Source organism: Podarcis gaigeae, assembly GCF_964106915.1.
Source record: "Podarcis gaigeae genome assembly, chromosome: 8".
Classification (NCBI taxonomy): domain Eukaryota; kingdom Metazoa; phylum Chordata; class Lepidosauria; order Squamata; family Lacertidae; genus Podarcis; species Podarcis gaigeae.
The window spans coordinates 61,538,301-61,557,994 of record NC_139684.1 but is presented as its reverse complement, the minus strand read 5'-3'; the positions used below and the strand labels follow the sequence as shown (position 1 = coordinate 61,557,994).

The window sequence follows — 19,694 nt, the reverse complement described above, 5'->3', positions numbered from 1 at the left end:
TTTGGGGATAGGGTGGGAGGGTTGGTTTATATAAAATATAGATAAATATATATATACATATATATATATATATAACAAATCTGTATTTCAGTATGTTTTTAGAAACTTAACTCTTTAACCCAGAAATAGCGTGTCCACTGCTCCCTTCACTCATCACCCCCGCCAAGTTTACTGCCCTTGCCAAAAGTTTAGCTATCTTTGCATTTTCTTCCAGTTTGGTTAAATATCAACCTGTCATGTACAATTTTCAACTTTGTTTCATATCCATCAGCTTTGCGAGACTTGGGCTGGCTCTTAACACACTTCGTTGGAAGAGGATGGCTCTTGTAAGCCTATCTTAACTACTTAAGGACCAAGCGTTCTTGAATTGGCACACAAGTCCTTGTTGCTTTTAGTGGCATAAATTTCTTCCCACCCCACAACTGTCTTAACTTCCAGGGTGGAGGTTAGTGTATCCACTGTCAGGGGCAGGACGCCTCTGGATACCCACTGCTGTGAATCATGAGTGCTCTTGCACTCTCTTTCTTCATACAGGCTTCCCACAAGTATCTGGTTGACCACTGTAAGATGTTGGGCAAGATGGGCCTTGGGCGTGATCCAGCAGGGGTCTTACGTTCTCATAGGTCTCAATCTTGTAATGCCACAGAAGCAGATATTCTGAGGGACTTCACAAACCTAGTCTGCCAAACTTTTTGTCAGTTTGATTTTGTGTGTGCGTGTGTGTTTTCTAAATTTTCTCTGACAATTTTTCCAGCTAAGGGAGAAGAGGAAAAAAGGAGAATGTTATACTTAAAAAACAACAACCTGGACTGACATTTGCATAGAAATAACAATGTTTGCCATAAATAAAATGGCCTTGGCACATGGTTAGTGGCATGCATGCCACTTAGGGTATAAGCAGGAGGGAGTTTGTGGCACATGTGGACAGCAGTCCAGGTTGGCTGAGATAGTTGGACTTGCACTCCTTGCTGCCTCTCTAGCCAGCACTGTGATGCTGTGTGCTCCTCTGTTCAGCCTTCCCTAACCTGGTGCCTTGCAGATGTTTTGGAATACGACTTCCATCAGCCCCAGCTATCCCCACTGTGCTGGCTGGGGCTGATAGGAGTCATAGTTCAGAATAGCTGGAGGATACCAGATTGTGGAAGACTGGTCTAGAGGCAAAACAACATCCAGGCACTGTAGGGGGGGGTGGGAGAGGGAGAGGGAGTGGGGAAGTTGGTTCCACGTACGTACTCATACTTTGATTTCCGGCACACTTGCCAAATAGGTTGGACACCACTGATTCCTAGCGTAACCTGATGTGTTATGTTGTATCAAATCATGGTGGTGCCTCTGAAATTCTGTCACCATGTCTTGAATATCCAGTTAGGTTATGAATTCACCTTAAAATACTTTGAGGGTACAGATAAAGACTGGACAAGCAGGGTTTGTTTTTGTTTTCTCCCAGACTTGTTGCTAGTTATATCTTTTGGGGTCAATCCATTGTGTTACAAAACACATTGTCATATCTGTCAGTTGAAGTTACACTTTTCTGTTCTTGTCTAATGTTCTGTCGCTTACAAGTATGTAACAGTACACAATTCAGTCATGGAACTCCTGAGCCAAATCTGTCCCCAAAGTTGTTTTTCTGTGACAGATTCCACTCCTTTTTATGTTTTGTTTTGGTCCACTTTCTCTATACTGGAAGGACTCTATGTTGTGGGTTGTTGTTTTTTTTTAAGTAAAACAATTACTTAGCATTGCTTTGCTTCAGTTTGAAGTGTAACTTTCACTAATAACTGCAATAAATACGCTTTTGCTCCAGAATTCAAGTTTGTGTCCAGACTTTGGTTATGGTGATTGTCAGGGACGGGAAGCAATAAGAAATTTTAATGTCTAAGGTTTTACATCATAGTTTGTTTCATCATTTACACCTAGTTGCACCAACCAAATTCTGGAAAACTGCTTCGTTAAAGAAAGAAATAAAAAAATTATAAGCTCTTACGATGGCATTACACACAGCCATTCGTGAATGTGAAGGAAATGCTCTTGCTGTGTTCCGTCACCTAACTGGAAGGAAGTTCCATGCTTTCACAATATCTATATTCTTTTGGAGGAAGAATGCTAGAAACCTGTGTTGTCATATTATACATCTTCAGTCAAGTAGTGTAAGACCGCAGAAGCAAGCACACAGATCAGTGCACCTGCACCTTCTGCCAACTATCCCCATAAAAGCTTAAGGGTGCATCTCCTGGCCAGATTCAAAAGTGCTCCCTTTCCAGGTTTCTTCGCCTCACACCTCACAAGTCACTTCACAGCCTTCTCCTACACAGCAGGAATGTGCATCAGGATACCCTGCTTTGATCACCCATTGATTAGCATGTGTTATTAGTAGCCCAGCCACTTTGAAGCTAAAACTGAATTGCAGGACATCAGTGACCTATAATAATCATCAAGGTATTTTTGCTCTGCAGAACCCCAAATGACATGTTGCATACAATCACAGATGGGAGTGGGTGAGAAGACAGACTGCTTCCAGACTGTTACTATTATGTAGGCTGTTTGCATGGTTCAACCAATAACTGATCCTTCCTCATGGGGAACAAATGAAGCAGGCTTCTGGTAGGTAAGACTAATTATAGTCACCTTTTCTTCAAAAAGGAACACAAAGCAACTTACAAAGCCTAAAGACGGATATGATACAAGAATTAAAATATCCTAAAATACTCACAACATGCATATAAGGGCAAATCCAGCTTGCCCCCACCCTGCTAAAAATATGCAAAGAAACTCCAAAGGCCTAGGTGAATAACAGTGTATTTGCCTGGCGCCAAAAGACAGAGATGGCACCAGGAATGCCTCCCTGGAGAAAGCATTCCACAACCAGGGAGCCACCACTGAGAAGACCCATGTTTCTGTCGCCACCCTCAACCTCTCCATTGGAGGAGCACACAGAGAAGACCCTCAGATGAAAAACATAGAGTGGGGAGAGGCATACCATTTGGTTCTGAGCTGCAGTTTGAATTGGGCCAAGAAACTCATTGGTATCCAGTGTAGTTGGAGCAGGACTGGTCTTGGCTAGTTCAGTACTATCTTCTCTGTCAGTGGCTCGCCAGAGGTTTGTCCCCATTACCTGTTACTCCTTTACCTAGCGATACTGGAGGCTGAACTTAGGACCTGCACGCAAGCAGGTCCTCTAGCGTGGAACTATGTGTTCCTCTTCAAATGCAGTACCACCATTGATACTGGAATATTGCACACTTTTGAATGCCCAGCTCACACTAGCTTGAGGCGAAATGGGAAGTGCGGTCCTGCCCTGCCGCTACTGCTGCTGCTCCCACCACCATCTACCTGCTCCTGCCACTGCCAACACAGCCTACTCCGTCGCCACAGCACATCCGTTACTGGTGGAGAAGCACTGTTGCTATCAGTGCCAATTTGAGGTAAGGTCACATCAATTCTGGGCAGGTTCTCATCCAAAATGGACACTTATCTTGCCTGTTAACTTGGTGGAGGCAGCAGGGCAGGCAGGGTGCCTACAGGGGTGTCACCGGGAGTGTGTGTGTGTGTGTGTGTGTGTGTGTTCTACCTTCTGAAGCTGTGGTCTTGCCCTGCCTAATAGCTGGGCCAGCTCTGAGTCGCAGTGTGAAAGGCATATGTGACTCTTGAGGCTCTATCAGCTCCCTGCAATGTTGGGCTGAATATCTGTACCAATACTGAATCCTTGGGTGTTAGGGGAGGGGGAGTATAACTTTTGGTGGGGGACACATGCTCTTTCTTTGGTAGTTATCCACCTTTGGTCTGCACTCAGCGCTCACCTGTGGTTCCTAGAAGTTGTTAGCATGCGATAGTCTAGGTGAGGGCAAACTGATGGTCTCTAACCCTTGGTGAGATAGAGACTTTCCCTGCATGCAAAGACAGGCTCTGGCAGATTGAGCGGACAAGACCAAGAGTGGGTCCAACAGTCAAGAAAGCAATTTTTGTTTGTGCTGTAGAGGGAAGTGAGGGACAGATGGGGCTCGTCAACCTGGGAAGGGAGCCCACCTAGGAGAAGGAATACTCTGATCCTAAACCTCCACTGCCTTGCTAGAGATCTCCAGGAGAAGAAAAGGCTAAGGAGTAAACCCTACACAAATCCAGAGTGGAGTCCCTAAGATGGTTGGATGGCACTATGTACACCTCCTTCCAGTGACTCCTGCATCCGACCTGGTGCCAAGCATATTGCTCTTTTTTGTTTCGACCACATCAGTGAGCCCAAGAAGAGGGGTTTGTCATCTGGGCAGCCTGGGACTCCATACCCACTGCCCAGGCTTGAGCCCTGGGGAGGTCAGTTCAGTGCTGCTAAAACAGCAGTTTGACTTTACCCCTGGAGGTGCACTCCATTGTCCTTCCAGACAGATGAATGTTCAAGATCCTCTCTGGCAACCCATTTAGAAAAGCCTAATTTAATAAGATCCTTTCTTTTGGTAGATGATTTCACTGCTGGAATATAGGACTTATGAAAAATATATAGGCCTTACTTGTGAAAAGGGGACGCGGGTGGCGCTGTGGGTAAAACCACAGAGCCTAGGACTTGCCGATCGTATGGGCGGCGGTTCAAATCCCCGCGGCGGGGTGAGCTCCCGTCGTTCGGTCCCAGCTCCTGCCCACCTAGCAGTTTGAAAGCACGTCAAAGTGCAAGTAGATAGGTACCACTTTATAGCGGGAAGGTAAACGGCATTCCCGTGCGCTGCGCTGGTGCTGGCTCGCCAGAGCAGCTTTGTCACACTGGCCACGTGACCCGGAAGTGTCTTCGGACAGCGCTGGCTCCCAGCCTCTTAAGCGAGATGAGTGCGCAACCCTAGAGTTGGTCACGACTGGCCCGTACGGGCAGGGGTACCTTTACCTTTACCTTTTACTTGTGAAAAACTATACCCTCTTTACTAGCCCTGCAGAAGATGAACACATTTTTTTGGAGGGGGGAATGCTATCTAGGTGTATTCCATTGATCTTGAAAACACATATGCAAGATTAAACCAAGACAGCAGAGCAATCCACCAGATACACTTAGGGAGGCATTTATTGCCCTGAGCCCCTCTCAAATCCACTGCTCCTTGTTGTAACCTCTGAGTTGGATAGGCAGGGTGAGAGTAACCCAGCCTGCTCTTCTGTGATCGAATCAGTTTCACCAGCCCTTTGAAGCCTTTTCTTTTTCAGATCTCCAGGTTGCCATGGCTTGCCCCTCCCCCTCCCCCTTTGTAAACACTTGCAGGGGGATTCTATCTGATTGGCTTCTGTTGAGAATGGCTGCCTGGCAACAGGCACAAAGCGTGCTTAGCAACCAGGCTGATAACACAGAAGAGCAGTTGTAGGAAGCGGAGGCCAAGAGGAGGACTGCCTGCCTGGAGAAGAGGAGTGGTGAGTTGATGATGGAAGGGTAGAGACAGTTGTTGTTGGGGATCTCTCTCTTTCTTTCTATGCAAGTCAAAATTGTGTTCTGCATCCACTTTGTCAACCTTCTGTTCCACCTCCCACTTCTGTCTTAAATAATTTCGTTCAAAATCTTTCCACAGCTTTTCCTACTGAACGTGCCGCTTTTCCTACTGGGCAGAGTACCCTCCTTTTCTCCTACCAGTAACAACAATTCATTAGGCTAGCCTGATAAATTTTGGCAAAACCAAATGCTGCCACCACCACCTCCTCCTTCCTCACAGGAACATCTACATGTTGCTGTCTAACAAAGTGTGTGATTTTTTAAATTAAAAAAAAAATGCAAATAGAACAGGGTGGGAGAAGAAACCTCATCAGCTGCCATTAACATTAACAGGGAGGGATAAGCAGGGTACTAGTAAGCTGTTGCAGAATACACACCAATCTCAGGCAGGAGGAGCGGAAAGCATAGTTCTTTAGAGCAGAGAGAGTTCGGAGAGGTTTTACTTTTTCTTCATTCTCCCTGGATTTTAATACCCTGGCCCACCTCACCTGAAGCAGCCTATCAACCGTCTTCTGTGACCTGCCCACAGTGGGATAGACCAGAACAAAGCTTTGCAGGTGGGTGGGGCCAGACACCTGTCAGTCACCTGACATCATAATGACACCAGGTATTTGACACCTGTGAAAGTCACAGCAACCTTCTCTGAATATATGCTATCAGCACCTATTGGCTAGAGTTACAGGGAACCCCTTTGAAATCTCTGTGGAGGTGAAAATGTTCCCCTCTGCAGAAGAAGCAGTTTGGACATAATTTTTGCTGCTCACATTTGGTTCAGATTAGTGTAGAGGTTTTATTGGACGAGGACTGGGGAACTATGGGTTCCAATCCATACTCAGCTCTGGATTGTCATAGAGTAAACGTGGGCTTGGTTTTCTTGCTGTCTTGCTTCAATCTACCTCACAGGGCTGTTGTTAGGATAAAAGGGATCGGATAACAGAATGTATGCCATCATGAGCAGCATTGAGGAACTGGCAGGAATAGAAATAGAGCATGCGCTAGGCAGCAAAACAAGGAGGGTTATTGACTCAGTGGGTCACAAATTTTACAGCAAGGGTAGAGAGCATGTGGCTTTCCAGATGTTGTACTTCAATTCCCATAACACACAACCAGATGGCCAAGGTCAAGGGTGATGGAAGATGTAGTCCAACAACGTCTGAAGGACAATAGACTTCCCAACCCTCTTTGTACAGGTTTATTCAATGTACATAATAATGACAACTGAAAAGAAGTAGGTGGAAAGAGGGTCAGCCAATATGGCAGGGGAGTACACAGTAGTTTCAACCCCTGCAACATTTTAAAGTTTGAAAGCAAGGATGTGTGTTTTCCAGGAAATTTTGCATCAGCTGTACTGCCCTAAATGGAGAACTTATTTTGCTCTTTTGAATTTTGTTTGACTTATGTTTAGTAAATAAAAATAAACAGATGAGAAGTGTCCCCAACCCCTGTACTCCACCCCCAATAACCAAAGGTATTTCAATGGAGACATTGGAAGCCATTTGCTCTGACTCTCTCCAGTTTGCTGCTTTTTCCTCTAGCTCACATCACTACTAAAACTCAACTTTCACCTCTGGCTTTTCCCTTCCAACTCCCTTTTCCCTTTTCCCTTCTAACTCCCATGCGGGTTGAGGGAGGTGATTCTATCCACCCATTTGCCATCTCCCACAGAGCCCCTTCCTTTGCTCTCCTTAATGGCCCATCACCAAGGCTATCACCAGTTAGAAGTCTTGATTATTTTTTTTCTAGTATTTTCTATTTTTTTATGCAAGCAACTTAGATTTTGTTTATTAAGCAGTCTGTAAATTTTGTTAAGTAAAATAAAAGTCATCGTCACCCCCCCAAAAAAAACAATTTGCTTGTAATTCAGAAAAACAAAGTGTAATGCATAGCAGACTGCTATGTGTTGAGCAAGTATGTTGGCCCCTGAGTCCGGTATCTCTGAATGTGTCACCTTCATTTTTGTCTTTCCTAGAATGTTGCTGCCATGGCTACTCTGAGTGTGAAGCCCGGCCAGAGGTACACACTTCCAGACTGGCGCACCCACTTTGACCTCATTGCAACCAATGCTGAGCGACAGCGCTTGGCATCCCACCAGATCAGGCAGGAGGGCCGGATCCTTCGCAATGAAACAAATAACCAGGTGGGCAAGTATTTGAGCTTCTTTTCTGTGTTTCCAAACAAAAACAAACGAACTAAAATGATAATTTGGGGTCCAAAATCTGGAGGTCGTGGTGGAATGGGGAGAGGAGAGCATGGGATCATTGCTGAATAGGCAGAACAGAAATACAAATTGAGAAATTATGAGGAACCAAAATTGGCAGATTGGTTCATCCTGAATTGTAACTGAAATTTAATCATTTGAGGGTTTTTATTGTGTGGGGTTTTTTTTGTTTTTTGTGTGTGTTTTTTTGAGAAAGTAGAGTGAAGGAAGCTTCAGCCTTTCCTCACAAAACCAAGGAAAGGTTGTTCACAAATAATTTCCACACTAGCATGTCTGTATGAAATGTACATGTCTAAAGAATGGGCCAGGAACTTGTCAAGATAAGGAAGGGCATGGTAAGAACCTGTAAGAACCATGCTGCTGATGCCCTGAAAGGGGGGTTTGAAACCATTGCCTCTCTCCTCTCCAGACAAAATGGGATGAATATGACAACCGCACACGCCTTCTTGAGCGGATTGAAGTCGTCAATCGAGCGAAGGAAACTCTGGACAAATGCCTCACGGACATCGACACGGAAATCTATGCCTTGACTCAAGTATGTAGTGCAGACTTACTCATTTATGGTGTTCCTAAACTGAATTTCACCAGGAGATTCCAGGATAGTGTGCAGAAGTGTGAAAACAATTCACACAATGTGTTGTTAGGTGCACCCCAGTCTCTTGGGGTGGGAGGTCTCAGGGGGTCCCAGCACATGCCTTGGATCTGGCTTCCTTGGAATGAAGGTCATCGGAGGCCACTGGCATTTCTGTGGCATGTAAGGATTATTTATGCTTTTATCCGGGTTGAGTGTGCGTGCATGTGCACTTACCGATTCATTGTTAAAAGCGTGTTCATGGAAGACAATCTTACAATGCTACGAGTGATCGCCGAATAAGAAAGAATTGCGCAATGAAGGGTAAAGGTCATGCAACTCAATTTTGGTGTGCTGAGAAAGTGGTTTGGGTGGTTCTGTGCAGTAGTTGGCATGTAACCAATGGTTTCTGTGATGCTAAAGATGGAAGGAAATTCAGTGACCTCTTTGAGATGAAACCTCAAGTTGGGAAGGTGAGGTCAACCCCTTATCTTATTTTTGCTTCTTCCCTTCAGATGAAGGAGGAGGCAGAGCGTGCCCTGCAGGCTAAGAACTTGCAACTGGATGTGGCCATTGAAAATCTCACTCTGCGGGAAAGTCGCCGAGACATCGATGTGGTGAAGGATCCTGTCGAGGAAGAGCTGCACAAAGAGGTGGAGGTGATTGATGCTACTACGAAAGATCTTCAGCAGAAAGTGAGCGAGGCCTTTGAGCAGCTCTGGTGAGTCAAAAGACTTGGTGGTCAAGTACAACATATTGGTATTGTGTCTGAGGCATCAAACTGAGTTAAATGCAGTGTGGGATGCCAGAGGAGGTGCAACTTGTCTTAATGGTGCAGAATGACACATAGCCAGCCTTTGGATGGGAAGAGCTTGTAGGGTCGCATTGGGGCGGGGTTGTGGGGGCCAGGGAGGGAGGCAGGTGTGGGTGGGAAAAGGCAGTGAGGGGCCATTTCTGGTACCAGTTTTTCTAGAAAAAAAGCACTGCATAGCAATACTTAGATGTTTGTAGCAACAGTGCATTTCAAATTTCCACCACATTTGAGCATCACATACATTCTTTCAGTAATAATTGCACCAACCTTGTAAGGCATGCCATACTTCATTTATTTACTTACTTTGGCTGCAATCCTAACTCCACTTAACTGAGAATAAGCCCCATTAAATTCACGTTTAAATTTACTTCTGAGGTGGCTTGGTTGGGATTGTGCTGCCAGTTAATATCCTGCCTTTTGAAAAGTATTCTAGGGTTATATATTATAAAAGCAATACTAAAACAATAGGGGGACACTTTTTAAGAATCACTGAAACAGTATTATCTCTAGTACCCAAAATCATAAATTTACTGGCTGGTGTTAGAATTTAACTGGACATTTGACATCTCAGGCTCCCACATTCCAACAGATTTTCAGTGTACCTTGTAGAACACCTTTTATATCTTTGCTACTATTTGGTCAATTAAAAAAAAAAGCAAACTGAAACACCACCTAGTATACCATACCCAAGAGAAAGGCCATTGCATTGTTTATAACTTATTTTATTTGGCAGAGAAAGTAATGGGATAATCAAAGCACCCCAATTACTTGGGGGCTCATTCCCCATCATATTCAGCTCCCTTTTAGCATCTGATTGTCTTGTTTACACAATCCTAGATTTAAAGTGATTTGGGGGGATTGTAATTGCTCTGCAACTATAAATTCCTCTGTTTTTCTTAAAAGAAGTTCTTTTTTTTTTAATGATATTTATTAAGTTTCCAATAAACACATATAAACACAAATACAAGCAACAATAAAAACATACCAACAAACAAAAACAAAAACAAGTATACTTTCAAACCTTATTTTCTAAACCCAATTTCACCGACCTCCTCACACCTCCCCCTTCTGTATTCTAATCTCATTTATCTTATCAGCAAATCCATTCCCATATTTCCATATATATATATTTATTTATTCTATTCTTTTTCCTTAGTCAATACCCCTGTAAACCACTAATTTTTAAACCCATATCTTTTTAGCCTTCATTAATTTTATAATATTTATTAAGATAGTCTTTAAACTTCTTCCAATCTTCTTCCACAGTCTCTCTATCCTGGTCTCGGATTCTGCCAGTCATCTCTGCCATGTTTTTCTTAAAAGAAGTTCTAGCAGTGATACAAGGACTTTGTGTTGTAGGCAAAATATACAGCTACACTTGTATATGGTGTGTGCTGCATTCAGCATTAATGGCACCATCATGTGAGAATATATTCTGCTACAGATGGGAGACTTTTTTGACTGCCAACAATTTATAGGAGTTTTAATTGCTGATTGCTAAACAAAATGAAAGGGGAATAAATCTGAAGACTTCCACCTGAATATTCTCTTACATCCCTTCATGTCTGCCCTTTGCCTCCCCCCCCCCCACTTTTAATTCATAGCTTGTTGCAGGAAGCCCGCCAACAGCTGAACTTTGCCCATCGAGGGAAAACTGAAGCCGTGGAGATTGACCGGACCTGTGTTTCCCTCAATATCAACTCTCCAAATATCTCCTATAAAGTTAATCCTACCAGAGTGCCGACTGGGTAAGGTTGTGTCCAAAAGGTATTGAGTTCCACCTTCATCTCAGGGCCAGCCCTCCTGTTAGACAGAATGTGGCAACTGAAGTGCCCCTTCCCGAGTGCCCTAGCTGTACCTTTCCGTTGGAGGCCCAGAGCAGGGTGTGGCATGACAACTGGAGGCCTATGCTAAGCCCTCGTTATGACTGCAACTTCTTGAAATTGTCCCTCTCCAACAAAAGAGGCTTTTGTTTTTCTGCCTTTTTCACAGGGTGCTTTATAATTTCCTCGCACTTTTGGTAAGCTTGGAATTAGGTCTCATCCTTGTGAGGTAACAGTGGGTTGTGGTGGGATGTGTTTTTCTTCCCATTAAACATCTCTCCTGCCCTCTGCAGCCTCCCCAGTTGCTTGGGCCTTCTCCCATGGGCGGAGTTAACATCATGTCTTCCCCTCGGCTTTGATTGAAGTGTAGGAAACTGGTGAAAGTAGTTACCAAGCACCTGCAATCAATGTGTTCACCGATATTGTTTAAAAAGTGCTTCCTTTTGTCTTCTTAAAAAGTACGTCATTCTACCTTTAATCTTTCTGTAATGATTTCCTTAAAAGTAAAGTCTCGTTTTTTAAAACAACAAGCAGCGCCCAGGAGGGGCAGCAGCCCTACCTTCTGTACTTAGAGGAAAGCCCAGCCAACGACTTCATGAGGCTTTCAGGAAGGACAGATATGCAGGTGTGTGTGGGGGGTGTGTGTGCTGCAGAGTGCAAACTGCTGGAGAGAAGATTTATAGAATGAAGAGAAGGGCACTCAGTCACTCAAACAGTCGCTTGCCCACCTCAGAATTAAGGGAAGTACATCAAAACCCCATGTGTTTCACTGAATTTTGTATCCCCTTCAGTATTTTCCCCAGTGTCATTTCTTTCCTCATTAATTGATGGAGAATGGTCAGGAAAAAAAATGCAGAAGAAATATTTGGCACACTGCTAGCTTAGTGTGCTTTTATTAAGTGCACTGCATGGGTGGGTGAGTGAGTTAAACTTCATTTATACAGTATGCTCTTTTCTGACCATTGGCTTCCAAAGCTGCAGATATATAGTTTAAAAATATGCAAGGCAATACAGGGAGAAAGTGTGTGTGAAAAACTGAACCTAACAACCAGGCCATCTTTTCCTTCTGCCTATTGTAGAACTCTCACTCCAGAGGAATGGGATCAGATCACTCAATACAACAAGGATCGAGCAGAGGCAGAAATGAAAGCAGCCTCAGATCTGCGAGAAGCCATGGCCCTCACCATTGCCCAGGTAAACCACACGGCTTCCTGTTGGCTCCTAGGAAGGCTCTTGATGGAGAAGATACATTACTGTATGTTATAGAGCAGCCTTTGCCACCCTGGTGCTTTGTAGGTATTTTGGACTGCAACTCCCATCGGTCCTAAGAAGTACCACACCTCCCACCTGATGGGAGTTACAGTATAGTCCAAAGCATTTTGAGGGCTTCAGGTTGGCAAAGGCTGTGAGTAGCTCCATAATTAAGGTGACTTGTTTTCAAAGTAATTTACTGAATGTCTGATCTGGATCTACTGGAAGATCTTTTAGTGCAAAGCTTTCCGGCGCCTAATGATTTATCAATGGCAGCAACTAGATGGATCCCTGCAGCCTAAAATTATACTGCTGAAATTAAACTTTTTTGCTCAGGATCACCAACCTTTACTGGATGATGATGATGATGATAATAATAATAATAATAATAATAATAATAATAATAATAATAATTTATAACCCGCCCTCCCCAGCCAAAGCCGGGCTCAGGGCAGCTAACAACAATAAAACAGTACAACAGTACAACACTCTAAAATCATTCATTATAAAATTAATTCAAAACAAACCACTGGCAACCATTGGGCCAGAGCTCCGCGAAGATTGCCGAAGGAGGGAGTCAGGCTGTGCCCTGGCCAAAGGCCTGTTGGAACAGCTCTGTCTTGCAGGCCCTGCGGAAAGATGTCAAGTCCCTCAGGGCCCTAGTCTCTTGTGACAGAGTGTTCCACCAGATCGGAGCCACATCCGAAAAAGCCCTGGCTCTAGTTGAGGCCAGCCTAACCTCTCTGTGGCCTGGGACCTTCAAGATGTTTTTATTTGAAGACCGTAAGTTTCTCTGTGGGACATACCAGGAGAGGCGGTCCCGTAGGTATGAGGGTCCTAGGCCGTATAGGGCTTTAAAGGTTAAAACCAGCACCTTAAACCTGATCCTGTACTCCACTGGGAGCCAGTGCAGCTGGTAAAGCACCGGCTGAATGTGATCTCGCAGCGAGGACCCTGTAAGGAGTCTTGCTGCGGCATTCTGCACCTGCTGGAGTTTCTGGGTCAGTCTCAAGGGCAGCCCCACGTAGAGCGAGTTACAATAATCCAGTCTGGAGGTGACCGTCACGTGGATCACAGTGGCTAGGTCAGGGCGAGAGAGGCGAGAGAGGATGCAGTAGAAGAAGGAGGAAAGAGGCAAAGGCTGTTTAATTAAAGGCTGATTATTCCAACAGCCTTGTTAGCTCAAAGGCAATCGCCTGTGCAATGGAACGACCCCCTCCCTCTCCTCTCTCACTCATCCCCTTCCCCAAATCTGCTCCAGAGGGTTGGGGAAACCCCGGAAAACATGTGGGGGGGCTCGTGGGGGGGAGCAGGAGGGAAAGTTCCACTGTGCAAGTAGTAGTCCTTGTGCTAAGGGAACAACTTTGCTGGATGCAGCTTGGGATTTTGGTGTTTTTTTTTTTTTTTGAGAATTAAAAGTGGTTTGAAAGAGGAATCGTTGTTTGTGGCATATATACTTGTTCAACTTTTTTTCCTTTCCAAAACCCATTGTGCCCATCTACATTTCAAAATCCTGTAAAATCTGTTTGGTCAACAGCCAAGTCAGTATACATCATTGCAAAGTGATGGCTCTCTCAATCTATGTGCAGTTCTTAAACTATGGCATGATAGTGGCCTAACTTTTTATATCTGATTCCATGGGCGTAGCCAGGATTTTTGTTAGTAGGGGCCAGGCCTTTCGTTGGGAGGGGGGCAGAACCTCAGTTAGCTATGTATTTTTATTGCCTTTTATTGATTTAGGGGGGCAGCTGCCCCTCTCTGCCCCCCTCTGGCTATGCCCATGTGTGTTTCCTATTCTAGACTGAGAACGAACTAGAAGCTCAGCGCGTGGCCACAGAATTTGCCTTCCGCAAGAGGCTCCATGAAGTGGAGCAAGCCCTTGATGAGCTGAGGTGGCAAGAGAAGAATGTAAGTCCTTGGCTGGCATTGGAGACCTGCCCTGCATATTTTTTTTTAAATGACACATGTAGAATGTCTGTTCCAAGTGCAGAGTCTCCCTCGGATCTGAAGGGTTTATGCTAAGGTTCTTCCACAATTCAGAGTGTTATCATCTGCAGTCTTGGAGGGGGTTTCTCCTTTTTTTCCAGTGCCTGAAGGAGGGGTAGGGAGCCTTTATTTCATGACCTACTTCAGACCCTTCAACATTTCTCTGATGAAAATAGGGACATCCTATTTCATCATCATCATTTTATTATTTATACCCTGCCCATCTGACAGTTGCCCCAGCCACTCTGGGCAGCTCCCAACATTCATAAAAACATGTTAAAACATTAAACATTAAAAAAAACTTCTCTGTCTTCAGATGGTTCTTTACTAGCTGCTTCTGTAAGTCCCTCACTGTGACACTTGGTTGATAAAACCCAAAACTCTCCCAAATTTGTCTGTGACACATTTTCTCTTAAAAATAGTATTCCATTCCATCTCATCCCATTTCATTTAGTTTCTGACTGCTTCTGCAGGTCCCCTTTTGGAAGGCAGCCTTGAGAACCGCAATCATTGCCACACTCACTTTCATACTTGGGTCACACCCACTTTGCCACGTGGCCATCAGAGAGCTGGCTATGTGTCAGTGTGGCCCTTTCCCCAAGAAAGATGAGCCATAGTTAAGTTGAGGAGGACAGCTTACTCTATTATATTAACCCTTTCATGCATTAATTAGACTTAAGTATTTTGTTTGTTTGTTTGTTTGTTTGTTGATTGAATTAATATACTACCCTATACCTGGATGTCTCAGGGCAGTTATCCCACAACCTGGAGATACTGCTGGGGACTAAACCTGGGACTTCCTGCATGCAAAGCTCTGCCATTGCATGTGCCCCTCCTGTATGGCCCACCTCACAGACAGAGGTGGCAACCACTTCTAAGCCTCTCTCCCCATGGTGTCTTTGCTTTTTTCAGACCCTAGAAGAAATAGCAGAAATGGAAGAGGACATCAGGCGCCTGGAAGACGACATCCGGGCAAAGGTGGTGAATCTGAAACTGGCTCATACCCGTCTGGAGACCCGGACTTACCGCTCCAACACAGAGCTTTGCCGTGACCAGGTACAGCAAACCTCTAGCTTAGAATTGTGGGCAGACAGGAGTGACAGCTGGCCTTGTGCACCAGAGGCAAGGCAAGGCAGAGAGAAGGCATTAAGCACATTTTAAAGGCTGCTTGCAGAAGGCTTTAACTGCACTCCACTCCACTGCCTATTCACGTGGGATGTGTATGTGTGTGTGTGTGTGTGTGATTCCTTTTGCTTGCTACTGTGCAATGTATTTTTCTGTTTTTATATTGTAAACTGTTTGTTATCCTCAGTTGAAGGGTGGCATAGAACTACTACTACTATTACTAATAGTGATAGCCTTGCAGCTTCTTGGGCTTTTTTGTATAAGCCAGACCATAACAGTAATATTAAGGGGAGCTGACAGTTTAACCCAGGAGTAATCACCTTTTCTTGGCAAAGCTACCATTTGCGACGTATTGAAGCTTGACGTCCCTCTCTCGTCCTTGGCTTTCAGGCTCAGCATGGATTGACAGATGAGGTGCATCAGCTGGAAGGCACCATTGCTTGTCTGAATCAGAAGCTGGCACAGTTACAGTATGTACCTCCCTAAAAACAAAAACAAAATTCAACAGAGAAAGGGAATAGGCTGTTTTTAAGTAAGCATCAGTTGCAAGTTGTGGCCTTGGGTCAGCATATGCTGCCTAGGTTGCAGGAGGCCATGGCTGTTCACTAGGATCACCTAGATATATGAGTGAAAACAGAACATGGGAAGCTGACTTTATACAGGCTAGGAGCATAATCCCCAAATCTTTTGTGATGCAGCATCAATGTGTCTTTCACACTGCAGCATTATAAGAGAGGCTGGTAATTATTAGGTCAAAATAGTGGGCTCTGTGCATGATCCTTAGGTGATAGATGCAAGATGGCATCTCCTGGATTCCAGTGCATGGGATGACTTGCTAATATCTGGTCCCAGTAGGAAGTCCACAATAATAAATCCAAGACATAGTGTGTATTTTATAATACATAAGCTTAGAAATCAGAAACATTTCCCCTGTTCTTTTGCACCAGGGGTGGCTAATCTGTTGCCCTCCAGATGTTCTGGAACTCTAGCTCCCATCAGCTCCAGCCAGCATATCCAGTGGTTGGGGATGATGGAAACTGCACTTCAAGAGCTTTTGCCTGGCTGGACCATGCTCCTGAACTCTCATTAATGCCTCTTGCTTGGTTGGATAGATGGAGTATGTAGTAACTAGCCTACCATGATACAAACTAGCCTACCATGATACAAAGGCAAAATTTACATTTGTGGCTCCCTCACATTTGAATGTGGCCCTTAGGCTGAAAACAGTTCCTTACACGATTTACAGGGAGGCCCTGCCATGGGGAGAGAGATCCTTCTTCCTCCAAGATAATCTGCCATCGTAAGCGTAACTTGTACCCAGTGCTGGATTTATGTATAAGCTAAACAAGCTATAGCTTAGGGCCCCACTCTCTTGGGGGCCCAAAAAAAAATTAAAGGAAAAAAAACCTGGATGTACATTTCCAAAATATAAGATAAAAAACAAATAAAATAAAACCTACATACAGCAACAGTGTTTTGTGTTGTGTAGGCTCCTGTGATGTAAGTAATGGGCCCCACCTGCTAGCCTGTTCCCTAAAATATCACTGGTTTGCTCATTTCTATATATTGGGTGCCTACATTCAACACAAAAAACAGCGACAATTTGTTGTTGACAAAGAAGAGCTGGACATATAAAGGGCCCCATTACCTTCAGTAGCTTAGGGCCTCATCAAACCTAAATCCGGCCCTGCTTGTACCTGATAGAAAAATGATTAATGAGACCCTTGCAATGGAAAATCAGTGTTACCCCACCCCCAGTGCCATAGCTGAAATTCAGTTGCCATCAACCACACCAAAGGATAAGGATGTGCTTTGATTTAAAGGCAAATGGAGGCAACCCCCTGTTCAATTTACCTTGGCTTCTTTCCTCAGGGATGCTCTGGATGCTCTCTACAAACACCTGGACCGTATCCAGGCAAACATCGTCTACAAATTGAACTCCCTGACGCTGGATAACAAGTGCATGGATGTCAGGCGGAAGCTGACAATCCCTGCTGAAAAATTTGTGCCTGAGGTGGACACTTTCAACCGAACCACCAATCGCACTCTTTCACCCCTCAAGTGCCGACAGCTGGAACTGGCTTAGAATAATGGCATGAGATGTATAATCCCTTGAGTAATACTGAAGAAGGAATTGGCTTGGGAAGTGAGTGACACAGTCCCTGCCCCCCGCTCAGTGACTTCCTTCCATGCCAAGCGCAGATGACATCTGTCTCATGTTAAGAGTGACATGACTTTCCTTCTCCCTTCTGACCCATTTCTGTTCTCAAAGGTTGTATAAAACTTCCCCTTGTTTACAGCTTTGGTATTTCAAGAAAGTGTGATAACCAATAAATCTGTCCCCAGCGACAGTATTTCTGACACGTCAAATACTTTTATGCTTTGCTTTTTGCATCTCTTTAAATTTGGTGGGGAACCCAAGTTCTATGTTTTAAATCAGGCATAGGCAAACTCGGCCCTTCAGATGTTTTGGGACTACAACTCCCATCAACCTTAGCTAACAGGACCTAGTGGTCAGGGATGATGGGAATTGTAGTCTCAAAACATCTGGAGGGCTGGGTTTGCCTATGCCTGGTTTAAATACAACAGATAACAGAGTCACTTATATCTCAAAATTAATAATTCCAGCCCAATGCAGGGCCTTTACGTTAGCCCGACCGAACGTTTTCCCCTCAGCTTTTGACAAGGGCAGAAATTTAAACATCCCCAGAAATGATAAGACATTGTGGATGTTCTTTGAATATGCCGGACACTGTAGGTAAAGGTAAAGGGACCCCTGATCATTAGGTCCAGTCATGGATGACTCTGGGGTTGCGGCGCTCATCTCGCTTTATTGGCCGAGGGAGCCGGTGTACAGCTTCTGGGTCATGTGGCCAGCATGACTAAGCCGCTTCTGGTGAACCAGAGCAGCACACAGAAAGGCTGTTTACCTTCCCACCAGAGCAGTATCTATTTATCTACTTTGACGTGCTTTTGAACTGCTAGGTAGGCAGGAGCAGGGACCAAGCAACAGGAGCGCAGCCTGTCATGGGGATTCGAACTGCCAACCTTCTGATCAGCAAGCCCTAGGCTCTGTGGTTTAAGATATTGTGGATGTTCTTTGAATGTGCCGGACACTGTAGAACATATCCTTTTCTACTAACCAGCTATGCAAACGCGTGCTATCCCCTTTTTTGGGTAGTGTAACATCATGGCAAAATGAAAATATCGGATTCTATCTGACATGAACCCGAAAGTAACTGCAAGGGTGGCTGAGTTTTAGCGGGAAGAAATCCCAATGAAAATCCTCCTCATTATATATTTTACATGGCTGTTTATTTGTATATATTTTAAATTTTTATATATGGTTGTTTTATGATGGCCTATACTTGTAACGCCTAATAAAGGTTTGGTGAAGTACATTTGGGGAATCTCAGGCCAGGGATCAAATGCAGTGCTCAAGGCAACTCTTGTGTGGCCCTTGAAACTCTGCCATGACCACACTCCTCACTGACACGATGTGTAAAATGTTTTGGCATAGCTGGAACTCTAATAATGCCCCTTGCTTGTTAGGACTGAGGACAGCAAGGCATGTGTGAGTGTATATAGAAACTAGACTCCTCTATACAGTGGTACCTAGGGTTACATATGCTTCAGGTTACATATGCTTCAGGTTACAGACTCTGCTAACCCAGAAATAGTACCTCGGGTTAAGAACTTTGCTTCAGGATGAGAACACAAATCATGCTCCGGCAGCGTGGTGGCAGCGGGAGGCCCCATTAGCTAAAGTGGTGCTTCAGATTAAGAACAGTTTCAGGTTAAGAATGGACCTCCGGAACGAATTAAGTACTTAATCTGAGGTACCACTGTAAAGGCAAAAGACTCCAAATGGTGCACTCTTGCTTCTTGCTGAATAATTAATTTGCACACACACAAAAAGGGTTCTTATCCTGCACATGTGCAAATATCCCATCACTTTTCTAATCACAGGAAGTCTGATAAGAAAATTGACAGAAAATTGACAAATGGGAACTGTAAGATAACCACTAGCTGGTTGTATCACTTCGGTGTGAATGTATCTGGATGAATGCTCAATAAACATCTCATCTGGAATCTCCCATACAGAACACAATTTACTGGGAAATAAGTACAATATTTTGGTAAGGCTTGCGCAGGATAACTTCCTTGGAATTGTGCCTGCTACAAGTCAGATCTAATTGTCTTTCTCTCCCACGTTGCGCTCATAAATGGCACCTAAAATCTGCTACCTGGCTTCGCAGGAAGCCAAGAAGTGAAATTACATTTGGAGCCCATGTCTAGGCACAACATGCTTAAGACTCTGGCCAAGTTAACTCCAGAGATAGCACTGCTCTGATGGTGCTGGTGACCTAATGCATCAATGATGTGAGATGCCAATATAGATTAAAAAAAACCCTTTTCCTATTAAAGTAGCTGACACCCCACAACCCCAAGGT

The 19,694-nt window shown here is 44.4% G+C and overlaps 1 protein-coding gene across 3 annotated transcripts; it reads left to right on the top strand.

The window, feature by feature from the left end:
* The first annotated feature begins 5,060 nt into the window (after positions 1-5,060).
* On the top strand, positions 5,061-17,610 carry TEKT2 (tektin 2). Of its 3 annotated transcripts, XM_083751822.1 has the most exons (11): positions 5,061-5,376; positions 5,532-5,592; positions 7,422-7,589; positions 8,080-8,205; positions 8,757-8,962; positions 10,660-10,803; positions 11,958-12,072; positions 13,930-14,037; positions 15,028-15,171; positions 15,631-15,710; positions 17,113-17,610. In XM_083751822.1, the coding sequence occupies exons 3-11, from the start codon at positions 7,434-7,436 to the stop codon at positions 17,324-17,326; spliced, it is 1,293 nt and encodes a 430-aa protein (XP_083607948.1). In that variant the 5' UTR covers positions 5,061-5,376; positions 5,532-5,592; positions 7,422-7,433; the 3' UTR covers positions 17,327-17,610. The 3 variants fall into 3 exon arrangements, with proteins under 3 accessions (XP_083607948.1, XP_083607947.1, XP_083607946.1); XM_083751821.1 differs by lacking the exon at positions 5,532-5,592 and having other exon boundaries at positions 5,062-5,376; XM_083751820.1 differs by lacking the exons at positions 5,061-5,376; positions 5,532-5,592 and adding an exon at positions 6,087-6,305.
* The last annotated feature ends 2,084 nt before the right edge of the window (positions 17,611-19,694 follow it).

Coding starts and splice junctions, on each gene's coding strand:
- TEKT2 (XM_083751820.1), top strand. CDS start 6,267: ATGGGTTCCAATCCATACTCAGCTCTGGATTGTCATAGA. Junction 14,038..15,027: donor TGAGGTGGCAAGAGAAGAAT/GTAAGTCCTTGG, acceptor TGCTTTTTTCAG/ACCCTAGAAGAAATAGCAGA. Junction 15,172..15,630: donor CAGAGCTTTGCCGTGACCAG/GTACAGCAAACC, acceptor CTTGGCTTTCAG/GCTCAGCATGGATTGACAGA.